This window comes from Homalodisca vitripennis, chromosome 2 (assembly GCF_021130785.1).
Source record: "Homalodisca vitripennis isolate AUS2020 chromosome 2, UT_GWSS_2.1, whole genome shotgun sequence".
Classification (NCBI taxonomy): Eukaryota; Metazoa; Arthropoda; class Insecta; order Hemiptera; family Cicadellidae; genus Homalodisca; species Homalodisca vitripennis.
In genome coordinates this window covers 73,308,492-73,324,501 of record NC_060208.1, presented here as the reverse complement: position 1 = coordinate 73,324,501, position 16,010 = coordinate 73,308,492, and the positions used below count along the sequence as shown (strand labels likewise).

Below are 16,010 nucleotides of genomic sequence, written 5' to 3'. Positions count from 1 at the left end.
TAGGAGTAAGCGAATAATTGAGGATTGAGTATTGTTGCATATCTTAAAGTGTATAAGAATTCAACAGTATGTGGAAGGTAAATTTTGTGGTTATTAAATTCTTTTTTTATCGATTTTCGTTTGGTTTTATCATTCCAAAATTAATCTTCATTTATAGCTTGTATGAAAAAGAAATTTACAGCTCTGAACATACATATAGACATTTTAATATGCCTGACCTTAATTTTATTTTTATTCTATAGCAAAATCATACTCTTATTAGTACGTCATGGTAGTGTATTGAATAAGAACCTTTTCCGGACACATTTTACTGGATAAGTTTAAATATTTAACTTGAATTTTAATATAAATAAAGTATATAAGTTTTGAATATTTAACATTGCATATTGGTTTTTGCGCCAATAACAATAGGCAATAGCAACAACAACAAAGTTGCGGTTCCTTAACAACCATCTCCCAGATAAATAACCTTATCTGCAATGTGCACCAATTGCATCGTCACCATGTTCATCGGACCACACCTGAAAATCTTGAAGTAGCTACTTTAGTAGACAGAAGAGAACATTTTCCTGCCTCCTGACAAACAAACAGACAATAGCTTTTGCTTGCCCTCTGGGTGAGTTTGTTGACTTTTAGTCAAATCCCCTAGAAGGTTCCATCATAGATCTTATTGCTGAATGTGTAGAAATAAAGTTTCATTCATAACTATAATTTACAGTTTAATTCATCCAGACTGGTAGAAGATTTTCAATTCGTGTCTATATACTTTAACTATTTTTAGACATAGTTGTAAAGATCTTTTGAAACATCATGGATAGATAGTACATGTATTTTAATAATCAGTAAATTTTAAAGATAGAATACTCACATGGTCGGTAACAATAAAACCTGTAACTACAGGACTGATACTGCCAGACATGGTTCCAACTGTGTTGGACAGTCCATACATTATACTGGCGTGTTGTGGGGCGAGCTCCAGACAGTTGACACTGCAACATTCATAATCGTCCAATGTCACGAATTGCCCAAGTAACGTTGCAGATAAAAACTACATCAAAATGATTACTTTTTTATAGTAATAAAGTAACAAAACTCACAATATAGACGTCATGGCGAACGACTCTGAGCCGATCTCCGTCATGAGGAGAAGCATAATGACCACTATAGATGTCTGGTGACATACAAGTGCCAAGCAGATTGATTGTATCAAGAAGGATCCGCAGACGAGTATTTTACGAACCTAAAATCAAAATAACAATAATGGTTCTAATTATAATTAAAAACATAGTGTAATTCTGAGCAAAAAAAGGGTAAACTATGAGGTAGTTCTTAGAAAGTAAGAAACGTGAAAATTAAGTGTCAGAAAGCCATCGTTAACGTTGACGAACGGTAGAAGGTTCATTGCACAAGCGCTTCTTGTCGTCCAACCTGAAGAGGGGTTTTTGAGGTAGGAGGAATTTTTTCTGCCATCAGTGCAATGCGATTTTTGATTGGTAGTTCAATTATTAGATCTAGTTAAACGAATTTGCACGAGAAGGTACCTATTACAAATGCCCCTGAACATAACTACGGGCTTTGTGACCCTTCTGTGCCACCCTCTCAGCGGCTTAATAAGAAAAACATTTCTCTTGATAAGTACTACCTATCTTGATAGTACCTACAACTGAAGCTCAGACCATGTTAATGCTACAATCTAGATAGGTATTGAGTTAATTAATTAATTCATACATAGGAATACATTTACAGTTTCCATCTATAACATGTATTAGACTCGCCATTAAGGACATAACGGTTTTAACTGTTCTAATCACTTGGTAACTTCAACGATTGCTTTAGGACTATTAATTTTCATGTTTCTTAATCTCAAAGGACTGATGTCTTACTAAAATACTAAAGAATATAAGTTCGCCAAATAATTGCCCAAAATTTAGGGTATTATATTTAAAGTTTACATTAAAATTTATACAGTTTTTCTCTGTACTCTGCACTTAATTTGTGTCTACTTTTGTACATATGTACAAGGATATAATAAAATAAGCTTTTAACAAGACTATGCCCTTTGTATTAATAAAATTTAAATTAGTGAACCATTTGATGACAAGTAGGTTTCTGTTTCTGTGTGTGTCAGTGTCTATGGAGTTTCGAATGATTACGCTTAGAGGGTTGACGTTTGGTTTGAAATTCCAAATAGTCTATTGGGAGTTCCTTTCGTTACAAACCGACCACTCAGTTCTTTTGGGACTACTCATATTCGATAATAATTTCTTCTATGTTACATCACTATGCAATACGACTCCGCTCATCTCTACACTGGTCCGTAACTTATCAACTGAAATTGCACTAATAAGTCGTTCACTATCCAATTTTTAGGTCGGATTTGGCTGTGTCAGCTCCTAGATCTGGCTTCAAATTTCACTCCGAAAATTTCTGATACAGTACGCCTCGGCCACCGATCAGAGCTCTTGCTGTACCATTTGTTATAACGCAAACCCGTGTCCGCCCTCTGTTTCTCACCAATGACCTATCAATAAGGAGCGTCATACAGAAACTGTATTAAGTTGATGTGGTTTTCTATTGTTTATATGTCTCTCTTTGACAACTATTTGGTTTAGTTCAATAAAACTTGTTATGAATATCGTAAAGGGCTTGAAACTTTTACAAGCATATCCTATATACCACAGTAGTAGAGAATATGTTCTTGTTGGTGAGCCAATCGGCAAGACTGCCCGCGAACTGCATGGTGATACCCATCACAAGATAAGGCAACGAAGTAATGAAACCTGACTTGCTCGCTTGGTAGCCGTATACATCTGAAAAAGACATTGTAAAATTATAAAAGTATTAAATCAAAAACAGATTATAAGGACCATCTATCTTAGCTAAAATATTTAAGATCAAATATAAAACATTATTAACAGATAAAGTGCCCCTTTTATATTTCATGTATATAATATATATATATATATATATATATATATATATATATATATATATATATATATATTTCATATGCATTTCATGTATATTATAGATACGCTCTGTTTAGTTTTTGATGGATAAAGATGGAGGTGGTTTCAAAATAAAGCGTATAATAGAGATTGATGTTTCTGAATAAGATTTACCTCGCCCCGCCAGATTCTGTTACCGCAAGTAGCGTAGTATTAGTGGGAGGCCGACGCCTGAGTGGTCTAAGACCTCGGCCTTTGGATCTGTGCTAGAGATAGCGCAGGTTCACATCCTGTATGTGACAATAGCACGCTTTATCAGTACCATCGACCTTGTGCTGAATTGACTGTCCCTTTTATTCTCTTTGATAATATCCTCGCACAGACTCAGTGGCCCATGAGGACGGGTAGAATAAAATAGAAAGGAGAACGGCCTCTCCATAAAAATAGCAATAATAATAATCATTAAAAAATTATCGACAGTATCTTTACAGGCCTCTCAGTCTTTTAATATAAAAGACATTTTTATTCTTCCAAAATTTTAATTTATTTAAAAGCGCTTTCGCCGGTTAAGGCATCATCGGCACAACAATAACTGATGATGCCTTAACCGGTGAAAGCGCTTTTAAATAAATTAAAATTGTGGAACAATAAAAATGTCTTTTATATTAAAACCTGGTGTTCTTTCATCAAGCATACAAAGCAGACAATGAAGGCCTCTCAGTCTGTCAGGAACGCGTTGGGTAGCATGAATTGTGTGATCAGAGAAAGAAGATAAAGAATATAGAGAAGAAACGAAAACATAAAGAAAACCCTTTTTTCTTATGTGTGGTAAGCGCACGCAGAACTCGACAGACTGGCTTTCTGCAGGTGCCACGGGTAAGGCTTAAATTGGGCAGGATAAGGTTTTTATATTTTGGTCCCCAAGTATACAACTCTTTGCTACCTTCTGTAAAGTCTACAAATTTTATTACCTTTAAACAGAGAGTTAATTGTTTATCTTAGGTCATAGTTCTTAATTGTATTTTATCCCAAAGTTCTTTCTTAAGTTTGTAATGTTGTCTTGTGTGTTGTGTTATTTAGTTGTGTCAGATTTGTGAAAGACTCGTCTTGTAAAACAGAATGCATCCTCAGGAAAATCTCGGGTGATATGACCTATATGAGAACAATTAAATAGAGAATATTACCAAAGATACAAATTGCATCTCATTAAAATGTAAATGCATAATGTTGCAATAATAGATTTTTGTATTTATTTAATCTGTTTGTTTATTATAAATGAAAATATGTGTAAGCAAAAGTTAATTACTTAGATCAAAAGTAAGAAACACAATACTATGACGTTATGTGATTAAATAAAAAACTGTTTATTTTTAGTTTAGTTACCTTTCATGAACATCGGAAGCAGAGTGAGGATGGTGTAGTGACTCCAGGTCATGCAGAAGTTTGTGGCAATAATTGCCCAGAAAGGAAGACACGTCAAAATCTTACACCAAGGATGTTTGATCTACGACACAATAATAAATTTATTCGTATCCAAGCAATACCACACTTACTATATACGAGTATATTGTAGTTTTCCTTTAAAACTGCTGAAGAAAACTACAATTATTTACTGTACAATACTTTGTTGTAATTACGACTTTCTCAAGTACACTCTATAAATATAAACTGAATGAAATAAACAAACAAAAGAAGAAACCCCTGATAATAAACTTTCTAATTTAAATAACAATTTTGACATTCAAACAAGTTTTGATTAGTTGTTGATTTAAAAAATAACATAATATAATATAATTTAGAATTTAGGTAAATTTGTAGATCAGAATCTAAGGATTCATGTGGAAAACAATAATTCAGCGAATGTTAAGTCCATATGGTTGTTCAATTTTAGTATAAGTTCAAATCATTTCGAGAGCTATTTTCACCAGGTTTAATTTTGCTTATAGCTTATAGCTTTGAGTTTATAGCAATCCTCAAAGCTTTATTTATGGTGAATAGCGTGTAAGGCTACTGGGTTTTTTCGTCTTTGTGATTAATAGAAAAACTAAGTTACCCAATATATATCATACAATTTGTATTATATTTTCTTATTATAATATATATATATATATATATATATATACAAATTTATATACACTAGAAATTACCCGCGGCTTTGTAATTTGTGTCTGACGAGCAGAAACATCGAGGGCATGTTTATATATTTCTTAACTCTCCTAAGATAGGTCATAGTAACCGAAATATATTTTAACCTCCTGATCATTTAATTATTTAAATTTAAAGAACGGTTTTTAGACATCTAGAATTTCTCTCCAATGTTCTATGATTTCCTTGCATTTCTTATTGAACGTCACCGATGTCTCTTTATTACGCGACACGTGGTGTTTCGTACTCCTACTTTCATACGTGAATACTTTCGCAAATATCGAGGCTAGTGGTGCGGAGCCCTGAGTTTGGATAGAAAAAGCCTTCGTGAGTGCACTTCTAGGCCATTAACGTGTATACCAAATTTAATATCTCTATCTTTCATTGTTTTTGCTGTGCGTTGATGAATCAGTCAGTCAGTGAGTTAGTATACATATGGATGATCACTATTTTGTCAATTAGCTGTACAATAGGACCTCTGATTTATACCATAATTTAATCAAACAAGAAGGAGACTTCAAGCAAACAATATTTATTTTATTTTACAAACATGTGAAGTTTAAAACCAGTGCTTTTGGATTCTACTAAAGTAATCTCTTACCTTACCTTTTTTGTTTTTACAGCAATTTCATTATGACCCAAGGAATTCTTGATGTACTTGAGCTCTTCGGCAGATATGTGTGGGTCGTCATCCGGGCAGTTCTTGACTACTAGAAACCAGACTACCGACCACAACAGCCCGATAATTCCTGCGATAAGAGATAATAAGTTACTACTGGATCGCTATGTGTATAACTCACAACAATCTTACTGTTCCAGCGCAGAAACCATACGAATCATCACACCTGTCAGATATACACAAGGCGAGGATAACAGATCTAAACGCCCTCAGTTTGTGCGCCTGCAAATCACATGATCACTTGGTTAATCTAGGTGCAAGATTGTAAATTTCGTCCAGCGGTCAACTCGAACTCAAAAGTAACAGTTACGTTGTCAGTGTGGAAATCGCCCTTTCAAGAATACTAATATTCAAGTTTGCTCTTAAAAATATAGTCAAGAAGATGGCTGATTATACATTCTTTATATAGAAATGTGTACTTTGCCACCCATATGTCTAAGATTGGAGTTTTATTCCTCATGATAGAGATTTATTAATAGGTTTTCACAGGGTGTAAATTTACTGGCTAACATGTCAGTGAGCTACGTCACCACAATATGCAAAGCATTATGTCACCGCAATCTTCCTCTGCGCTTGCTAGCATACCCGTTGTGCTCAAAACTTTGCTTATAATGCTACCGCTGAGAAACCTGACAGCTTCACTAAAACTTTAGTATATTACTATTCAGGGCTAGTAGATAAACTGTTAACTATATAGCTTTGAAAACTTCTACAGGTACAAATAAACAATTATTCACCGAATACGAAAATATACGATAACGACTTCAGACCCAAGGGCACCAACGTTTTTACAAAATATCTTAATTTAAATTAAAAAAGGGGCAAAAGCTCAAAAAAAATCATAAAACTCAATTTTTATTAAAAATTTAAATTTATCATAACGCTTAAAATGACTAACACTAAATGACTAAACACGAAGGAGATGATTCTAATGCTCATGGTCAATTAAAGTGCGGTATCAAATAAGAAATAACATAGTTTTGTTATACACAACAGTTATACTGGAAGTTTCAGTAGAGTTTATCGGTTGAGGATTAGCAAAGCCTACCATCACTCGTAGGGCTAGGCAAATACGAACTGACGTACAGACTTGAAATTGTGTCTGAAACCTCATTTATGTATGAGAAACACAGTTCTATTATGGTGCACTGCATAATCCATGGAATTTGGCTGAGCGTTGTGAATATTTTTTCATTGTTCTTTTCGGTAACAAAACATTTTAATACTTAATGCATTTGTAAACAGTATAATCATAAGGGATTTTAAGATGTGACATATTGTAGCCTAATTATTCCCACATATTGAAAATCATTGTATTGTGACTTGGTGAATCGTCATTTATTATTTACACACTGAAGTGAAGCCCAATTTAATAGACATAAATTTAAATGTATCATGTGGAAAGATATCTCGAGGAAGATTTCTTTGTATTCTAGAAATTTCGCACACAATTATACAATTTTTACATAGACAAGAATGAGTTCTATGATGCTGCATGTCCATCGTGCAATTTAGCTGAACGTCGTTGAAGTCTGTCACTCAATAAGCTAACACAATTTCACTTTTGTTTGACTGGGGATGTAGAAATTTCGTTTCCGTATGATTCAATCTGTCAATCATGAAATGAGCTATATAATTGAACATTTGCATTGGCTTGTTTCTTATGCGACACGTGGTGTGGCGTACTTCTACCTCGTTATGTTGCTCAAATAAATTATGTAGAACTGCAGCAAAATGTTGAAACGTTAAACAAATGTAAGTAAATTTATAAATAATCCATAAAAGACAATTGGAGGGTAAAGGAGAAATTGAGATTAAAGCTTGAGAAATCCACGGACCTGAAAGAAATAAATTTAAAAAGAGAAAAATTATAACTATGGGAATCTATAAAGTACAGAAGATTTAAATAATGAGGAAATATCTTAAAGGTTTTATGAATAATGGTTAAAAATACAATACCATGTCAACTCTTTCTCTGTAAAGGAAGACTCAAAATAAATAGTCAATGTGTACAAAAATTGAAAGATTTTTAAGAATTTGCTAGAAACTTAAAAGTAGAAAAGATGGCGTACATAATTATTTTAAGGCTTATGTAAAAAAATACCATGAGGAATTTTACGATAAAACTGAAAAATTAACTTTAGAAGAGAAACCATGTTACTTTTGTACAGAAATAAATATTATTTAAGACTTTTACGATTAGGATCATATTGTAGATATAAAAAAAGCATATTGCAGAGGTTCTGCAAGACGAATTTTTCGTCACAGCCAACTGAAAGATACGTTTTATGAATGTTATAGAATGATTCAATTGTTATTCAACTACCAAATACATTTACAAACAAATTATTATCTTAAAAGAGTTTGTTCTAAAATATAAAGTTATTAACAATACTATACTTTTTCGATATTACATAAATAAGTTTAGAATCAGTCATAAATGTTGTAAAAAAATTTCTAGTATAAAAAGTTTTTAAGGATTCTTTTATTTCATTATACAGATTTACACAGTTCGAATCACCAATTCCTTTACGTTCTCTTAATATTATTGGCATTTCTCTTTTGGAGGTTTAATGACATATGGATATTCCCATATAATATGATTTTTATTAATTAAAACAAATTCGTGATGTTTGCATTCATGATGTTTATGTCATCTTTTAAATATTTCATGTATAAAATATGTTCATATAATTATGTTGGTTCTTATATGAGTTTAAATAAATTAATTGAATTATATGATAAGATTCGGAAAGAGTATTGTGTATTTTTAACCATCAATAACCTAAAAATGGTAAATATATTAATAAATATTAAAATATAAAAGATTTGTTCTAGTTCAGATTTAATTGGTAAACATTTTTGTTTAAATTATTTTGTAATATCTTTGGTTTTTATGCGTTTTTGTTCTAAATGAACTTGCAAAAAATAAAGATATTAAAGAGGATAAAAATAAATACAAATATATTCATAAAATATCAGTCATTATATCGAGCGTGTAGTTTTGTGAACAAAAATGGAATATGAATAATTTTTAACCCAAATGAATTGAGCAGGTATTGTTAAATTGCCTTAACCAGCATTTATTTAACCGGCAGTGTTATCGCTCAAACTGCCAGCCAGCTCAGGGCGGTGTTACCTCGTGGTGACAGCGAATGACAACAAACTAACCCAGACCAGAACTGCTCAGAGCTCAGCAACTCGCTCTCTGCTGTAACAACTGATCACGTTGGGACTACTGTTACAGATAATGTATACCAGGTACTCGTCTGTTCCGAGAGTTACAAGTTACTGCAAACCGAAAGTACCCGGTACAGGTTACTGTTACACGTACCTATGCGATACAGATACTGTACACGTTTAACGCTGCTCCTGGTACAAAGTATTCGCACTCGTTTAGCAGTAACAGTAACTGGAACAGGTACCTTTTCAGGAGTACTCTGTAACGCATGATTCTAAATCAGTGCGAGTACATGTTGTACTGTAAGTACCGGTTACAGGCAAGAAATAGTAAGAACTAAACCTCACTTCCGTAGTTGCTTCGTGAATGTAAAATTTATTTATTTAGGATTTTGAACAGAATTTAATTATTATACGTGCAGTTCCATGTATTTCATAAATTAAAATAGTTTTAATTTATGTATCTGATTAGGATTGGTTTTAAAAATCCCAACATAATGTCAAAAAAAGACTATTATGCGATTGATTATTTTGAAATAAAATGTTCTTGGGAGGGGGACTCCGTTTGCCCTCCCGTTCTGTAAACAACAAACTACAATGGTATAACTAAATACAAACACCTACAACTAAGAAGAATAATACATCGAGGCGAGAAAATCTTCCCCAGGTGAGACAGACGAGTGCAGACTTCACACCGTGTCCAGTTTATTATAAAACAAATTAGAAGACATTGAAATCCAGCAGTTAAATGTATTAATGTATTTAAAACTACTTCATAAATCAGATATACTGTCGACTTAAAACATTTTGTATTGGTTTAACGCTTGATAAACATAATACCAAGGCATAAGAATAACTCAGACCATTTCTAAATGTTGGTAATATTACAGACTAATGCATTCAATGATGAAATAGCTGCAACAAATTATTTAATATTCCAATAAGAAATTATAGACAGCTTGTACCTGTGATATAGAATATCGTTGACCAGCCTAACCAGCTGCCAAGGACACCTGATAACTGCAACCCCAACACTGTACCCACTGAGATGCCCGTAAATGTAATACTTGTCATCCGTGCCCGTTCTTGAGGTGGCGCCCATTGGGCGTAAATGGCTTGGGCACACGGGTAGGTTCCTCCCTACACAATACACACAATTCATAATTAATTGTGTATCTTTTACCTTTAATGACTAAGTTAAATATCTTAAAAATTACATAGTTTGTTTGGAGATTTATATAGTTACATACTACCACTTTAATACTACCACTCTGTTTTAAAGGTTCCCCTCTCAGATTTCAAAACCTATCCTAGTTGAAAATATGTATGTACATTTAGGAGTATGAGGTTCATATAGGCGCTCAAAAGGTCCAACGTATAAAAAATTGGAGGCAGTTAAAATTTTAAAATGTGAGCTTTTTGTCAATAGCTTTCTTGTAATTCTTTTAATTACTTACAACAGTAAAATCCCGCCAATCAGCACTGAATGAAAGGATGATATAAGGTGTCATTTTGAAAAAATTAACCGTTTAAGATTGGAGTTACAGCATTGTGTTCTCCTATACAGACCTTTAATTTTATGAACTACTCGACTTATGTTCCATTTCATATTTTCTGTTAACACCTCATAGGACGTCCACTGGTCTGATTATAATACGGTATTTGCATCAAAAGGCAAACTTTATGAGCACTATTGGCTGACTTGATTGTCGGTTATCGTGGTTACTATTTCCCTAGTATTTAATTTTTATACTAATTTCGGCAATTTAATAATTTACAGAGCGTTTAGTCACTGAACCTGGACACGATATTAATAGTCAGTCCTCTTTATATTATAACTGAGGAGCTAATTAAATCAACACCTACTTTTCAAACATGTTGATCAAACATTTTCTATGAAATACTGATCCAGTTGGTTTTTAACTGCATTTAAAATATGCATAGTGTAGTATCCATGCTTAGGTACATATCTTTAAGTACCATAAAGCTCCTAAAAGCACAAATTCAAGTCACTTATCGTCACTAGTTTTCCTTTTCTCACGTTATTGTTTTAATAAATGGTTCTATTTCTGTATAAAACAGGTTGATATTTTCATTAGGAAGCCTGTAAACCGACAATGTTGTAAACATATGATAGTTTATTGATGAATTCTAGTACTAAACACTTTGCATGTTTAAAACCCATTACCTATTTCAGATTATTTGAACAGGAGTAGTCCCTATATAAAACTACGACATCACCGCCTCTGTTAACACGCCTACATTTGAAGAAGATGGTAACACGTTTAATGCCATAAATTTAGATAGCACAAAAGAACTTAAAATCTTGGTCTCGTCAACACGATAACTACTGTAACTTCTAGCCAATTAAAACTAAACTTGGTACTTATATAGAATTTATACATGGCTTGGTCGAGATCATTAGCCAGTCTCAACCAATATATATATATATATATATATATATATATATATATATATATATATATATATTTAATTATAGCATCCATTCACATGTGCAAAAGTAACTTCAAGAAAATTTTAAAATGGTTTATTTTTTGTTGTGTTAGGTTTTAAGATGCATTCAAAGACTGGAAATAAGGTTTTATCTTAGTTATTGGACGTCGTATATCAAAACGGAATGTGTTTTAGAATTATATGGTCATTTAGAATAAATTTTGCTCTTAATTGTTTGTTTCATCTCCAAAGGCAAATTAGAAACCGTACAATGTTTTCAGTAGTACAAAAATAGCAATTCGTAATATTAACATGAGGAGAACATGAGCCACAACAATCAGCCTTTTTAATTTTAGCGGATTTAATTAACTGATTATAAACTTTCCATAGTTAGACTGTGATCATATTATAATCATGTATCCTTAACTATATAGGATTTAGAATTATTTTTAGAAAAAACAAATGAAATAAAATATGTATAATCTTCTAAAACAAACTGTCTTTAAATAGGACTCGTAATGGATTTTAAATAGTTGTTTATATTATAGCAAAGAACAAAATAACTTTGAATTAAAAGAATAATTTCTGATGCTGAATAGTTTCAGTCCAATACAAAAACTGTTTTTGATTACACATCTTGAACCTTGTCACTAGAGTTTTCCAAAAATGTTCAAATTATATGTTGTACTTTATTATGACAAAACAATTTAAGTTAAATTTATTATCAGTCATATGTACATGCAGCTGTTATTTCTGTGGAATTTACACATTTTTATTTTATTGTGTTTTAATAAAAAGAAACCAAAAACTTACAACAGGGAAGAACAACATGATCACAAACCAACAATGTAGTATTTATAATCAGCTAATTAGATTACAAACAGCTTCAGTTCATTGTTGTGGCTCACGAGCACTCGCATAATGCAGTTGATATTGATTACTATACGGCTTTTTAGAAGCGAATTATCTTTCTTACTTATCAACTATTTTCTTAGATCTTGGTAAACTTTAATTTATAATTAAACTGTCTAACTATACTAACGTGACTTTTTTTTATCACGCGAAGAATTTAATATATTTAAGTTAACACTTTTAAATAACCGTCATGTTTTAAAAAAGGATTGTAAAAATTAATACTCTTCATGTAATAAGGTCTTGGGGTTACATAACTATATACCAAATTTCAACGTAATATTACACGCCGTTCCCAGATTAGCACTAGTCAAGCGAAAATATACCCAGGTAGATACTCGTATCTGGGTAATTATTGAGTTTTTGAAAGTTTGAATATGGGTTTTCCCTGATCCAGGAATAATATTTGAAAAGGCTAGTTGAGCGGTCTGTGACATACTGTATTAAAAAAACAACAAAAAATAACTGCTATTTATTACGATATTGTAATACACGTATAGTCGTCTTGAAAATAGTTAACACAATATCCACAAGATAGGGTACGATCTAAGTGTAGCTTCTCTCTTCCGATATAGTAGACAAAGTGCACGGGAGAAGTCAAGCATTGTATATGTTACACTCAAACACCGAATTCGGACAATGTCCGAAATTTTTACTCACTCCGCGATGTGGACAACGTGAATTACCCACGTCGCGGATTGAGCATTTTTTTCGGACATTGGCCGAAGCGAAATACCCAGAACGCGTTGTGGGTAAGCGAAAGTACTCAAGAGACGAAATAAACACGTTCATCGGAGATTGAGCAAAACCATAATACCCATAACCCGACGTGGGTAATCTAATTTGCCCACGTCGGGTTGTGGGTATTTGTAATTTGCGCAAACGCCGAAATCCGTTTCCCACAGTCCAGACGTGCAGGTCGAGACATGCGCCCCCCCCCCCCACTATCGTCACTGTTAGCAACAAATAGGCCTACTGTCTATTTTCATTGACATTAGTGCACTGTCGTTATACACAAGCAGTTTTTCTTTGTTCTGTGCGTAAGTGGCGTGTGTTGACTTATTTTAAAGTGCTGTTGTGTTTTGTGATTTTGTTTGAAATGAAGGAATCATTTCACAGTAAATTGGAAGATCTGATGTCCAAGAAGAATGGTCTCACAAGTCGAAATTTTATTATCGAGGAGCCACGCTATGAAGAAATTATCAGCGAAGTAAAGGAGGCAAAACAGAAGAGGAAAAATGGTCAGTCCTTGATGTCTAAAGATTATCGCCGAATCAATCGGTTTGATGTCATAAACATTGGCGATAAAGAAATGTTGATTGAAAAAACAACTGAAGAAATGACAGATATAAAATATTTCTGTCGCATTGATCAAATGTATGACACAATTCATTCAGCTCACTTACGAGTTGGTCATAAAAAAGAAAAAGCTATGGAAGCCGAGCTAAAAAAGAAATTTTGTAACATTACCAGGGAGGTAATTAAAATATATTTGGATCTTTGCGAACCTTGCGCACTTAAGAAAAAGTCAAAAAGTAAAGGGCTGGTTGTTAAACCCATCATTATGACAGCATTAAATTCACGCTGCCAGGTAAGATATCATAGCATTTCTCTAAATAAGACAGTTTCTCCTTTGCTGACAAATACCTAAGCGTATTACGCACTGGCAGTTGTTATAATGAGGTATATGGTATAGTTGACATAACATTTATGTTGAGTCGATTTATGTATTTTTATTGTATTTTAGGTGGATCTAATTGATATGCAATCAGAGCCTGACGGCGAATACAAGTTTAACCTTAATTATCAAGATCATCTCACCAAGTTTGTTGTTCTACGTCCCTTGAAAACTAAAACTGCTGATGAAGTATCCGACATCCTTTTGGATATATTTTGCTTATTTGGGGCTCCATACATACTTCACAGTGATAATGGACGGGAATTTTGTAACCGGGTAAGTGGTAAAAACAAATTACTGTAGTGAAAAGATTCCACCCTAGAATTTAGTATTTTTGTAATGGTAATGGTACGGTTTTCAGGTTATCGAGAACCTAGCCAGTAAATGGAGTGCCATAAAACTAGTACATGGAAAACCAAGACACTCGCAGAGTCAAGGGTCTGTCGAACGGGCCAATCAAGACGTTCGAGATAGTCTTGTGGCTTGGATGACTGATAACAACACCTCAGGATGGGCAAATGGTCTCAGGATCATTCAGAATACTAAGAACAACAGTTACCACAGTGGGATCAAGAGAACCCCTTATGAGGCAATGTTTGGTTCACCACAGAAAAATGGATTATTAGATTCCCCTTTGACAGCCGACGTCGTAAAAAAAATAACTACTGAGGAAGAACTAGAAGGAGAGTTCTCTAAGCTTGAAAAAAGTATTAATGAAGAAGACAACGAAGAAATAAATGCTGTGGATGAAGATGCTTCGGAGATTTTGACAAGGACTGTAGAAAACAATGAACACGTAGAAAAAGAAACTATGTCCAGCGATAACTTAACACTCTGTAATATAGATTGTGACAAAGCAATAGATTGTGACAAAGCAATAGATTGTGACAAAGCAAACAGCTGTTTTGAATGTGGTCAGCACATACATTATGAAGTTTTAAATAACGAAGACCTAGGCTTACCTTTGTGCACTCTTTGCTCAAGAAAATCTGCCATAGACACAATACGAGAAAACTGTGTAACTGCATTGAAAAGTCAGGCAGCCAAAATGTTAAAGCGTACTGAAAGAAAATTAACTCCAGTCTCAGTCGGCGATAACGTTTTGGTAAACATTCCTGATGTCGACCGGGGCCGACTAGCTCCAAGAAATGTAATGGCTGTTGTAATAAATAAGAACGATGATTCCTATACCCTTGGTACAAAGCATGGAGTTCTTGACAAACAGTTTTCCAGAAACCAGTTCCAGGTAGCTCCTAATAAATTTATTAATAACATCGATGTACCTGATGAACAGCTCAATGTCCGTAAAGAAGCAATGAAGTCATCCGGGTCCAAACAAGGTTTCATCAGATGTGGATGCAAAAAGAAGTGTTCGGGCAGATCTTGCAAATGTGTAAAATCAAATTTAAAATGCAATTCTAAATGTCACGGTAGCACTTCTTGTGCTAACAAGTAAAGTGAATACTTTCTGAAAAGAACTTTAATAAACATTGAAAGTGGTACATGTGTGAAAAATAACTTTTTTTTCTATTTTCAATAATAAGATACTTGTATTTTACTGTTTAGTTTTTGTTTTGATTGAAATAAATGGAATTTCAAGGAAAATTTGATTTTATTTTACTTGTTATAATGGAATTAGTGTAGGGTATGGTATGGTTGTGTTTGGAGGCTTTTCGGCGTTTGCGCAAATTACAAATACCCACAACCCGACGTGGGCAAATTAGATTACCCACGTCGGGTTATGGGTATTATGGTTTTGCTCAATCTCCGATGAACGTGTTTATTTCGTCTCTTGAGTACTTTCGCTTACCCACAACGCGTTCTGGGTATTTCGCTTCGGCCAATGTCCGAAAAAAATGCTCAATACGCGACGTGGGTAATTCACGTTGTCCACATCGCGGAGTGAGTAAAAATTTCGGACATTGTCCGAATTCGGTGTTTGAGTGTAACATATACACATACTGGAGACAATAATTCATCGAGGTTTTACTTTTATGTGGGATGAAGGTAACAC

At 33.5% G+C, this 16,010-nt stretch overlaps 2 protein-coding genes across 3 annotated transcripts in view; one reads left to right on the top strand and one right to left on the bottom strand.

Annotated features, from left to right (window-relative positions):
• The window catches only part of LOC124354169 (dual specificity protein phosphatase 22-B-like), a 185,208-nt gene that overhangs the window by 48,944 nt on the left and 120,254 nt on the right, over positions 1–16,010 (top strand). The window lies entirely within an intron of this gene.
• Positions 1–16,010, bottom strand: part of LOC124354167 (vesicular glutamate transporter 2.2-like) — a 37,713-nt gene that overhangs the window by 2,297 nt on the left and 19,406 nt on the right. For both annotated transcript variants that reach the window (XM_046804427.1, XM_046804428.1), the window contains exons 4-9: positions 9,918–10,092; positions 5,700–5,842; positions 4,332–4,452; positions 2,677–2,810; positions 1,098–1,240; positions 869–989 (exon numbers count right to left, since the gene is read on the bottom strand). In XM_046804427.1, the coding sequence (XP_046660383.1) occupies positions 869–989; positions 1,098–1,240; positions 2,677–2,810; positions 4,332–4,452; positions 5,700–5,842; positions 9,918–10,092 (837 nt within the window). The remainder of the gene's footprint in view (positions 1–868; positions 990–1,097; positions 1,241–2,676; positions 2,811–4,331; positions 4,453–5,699; positions 5,843–9,917; positions 10,093–16,010) is intronic.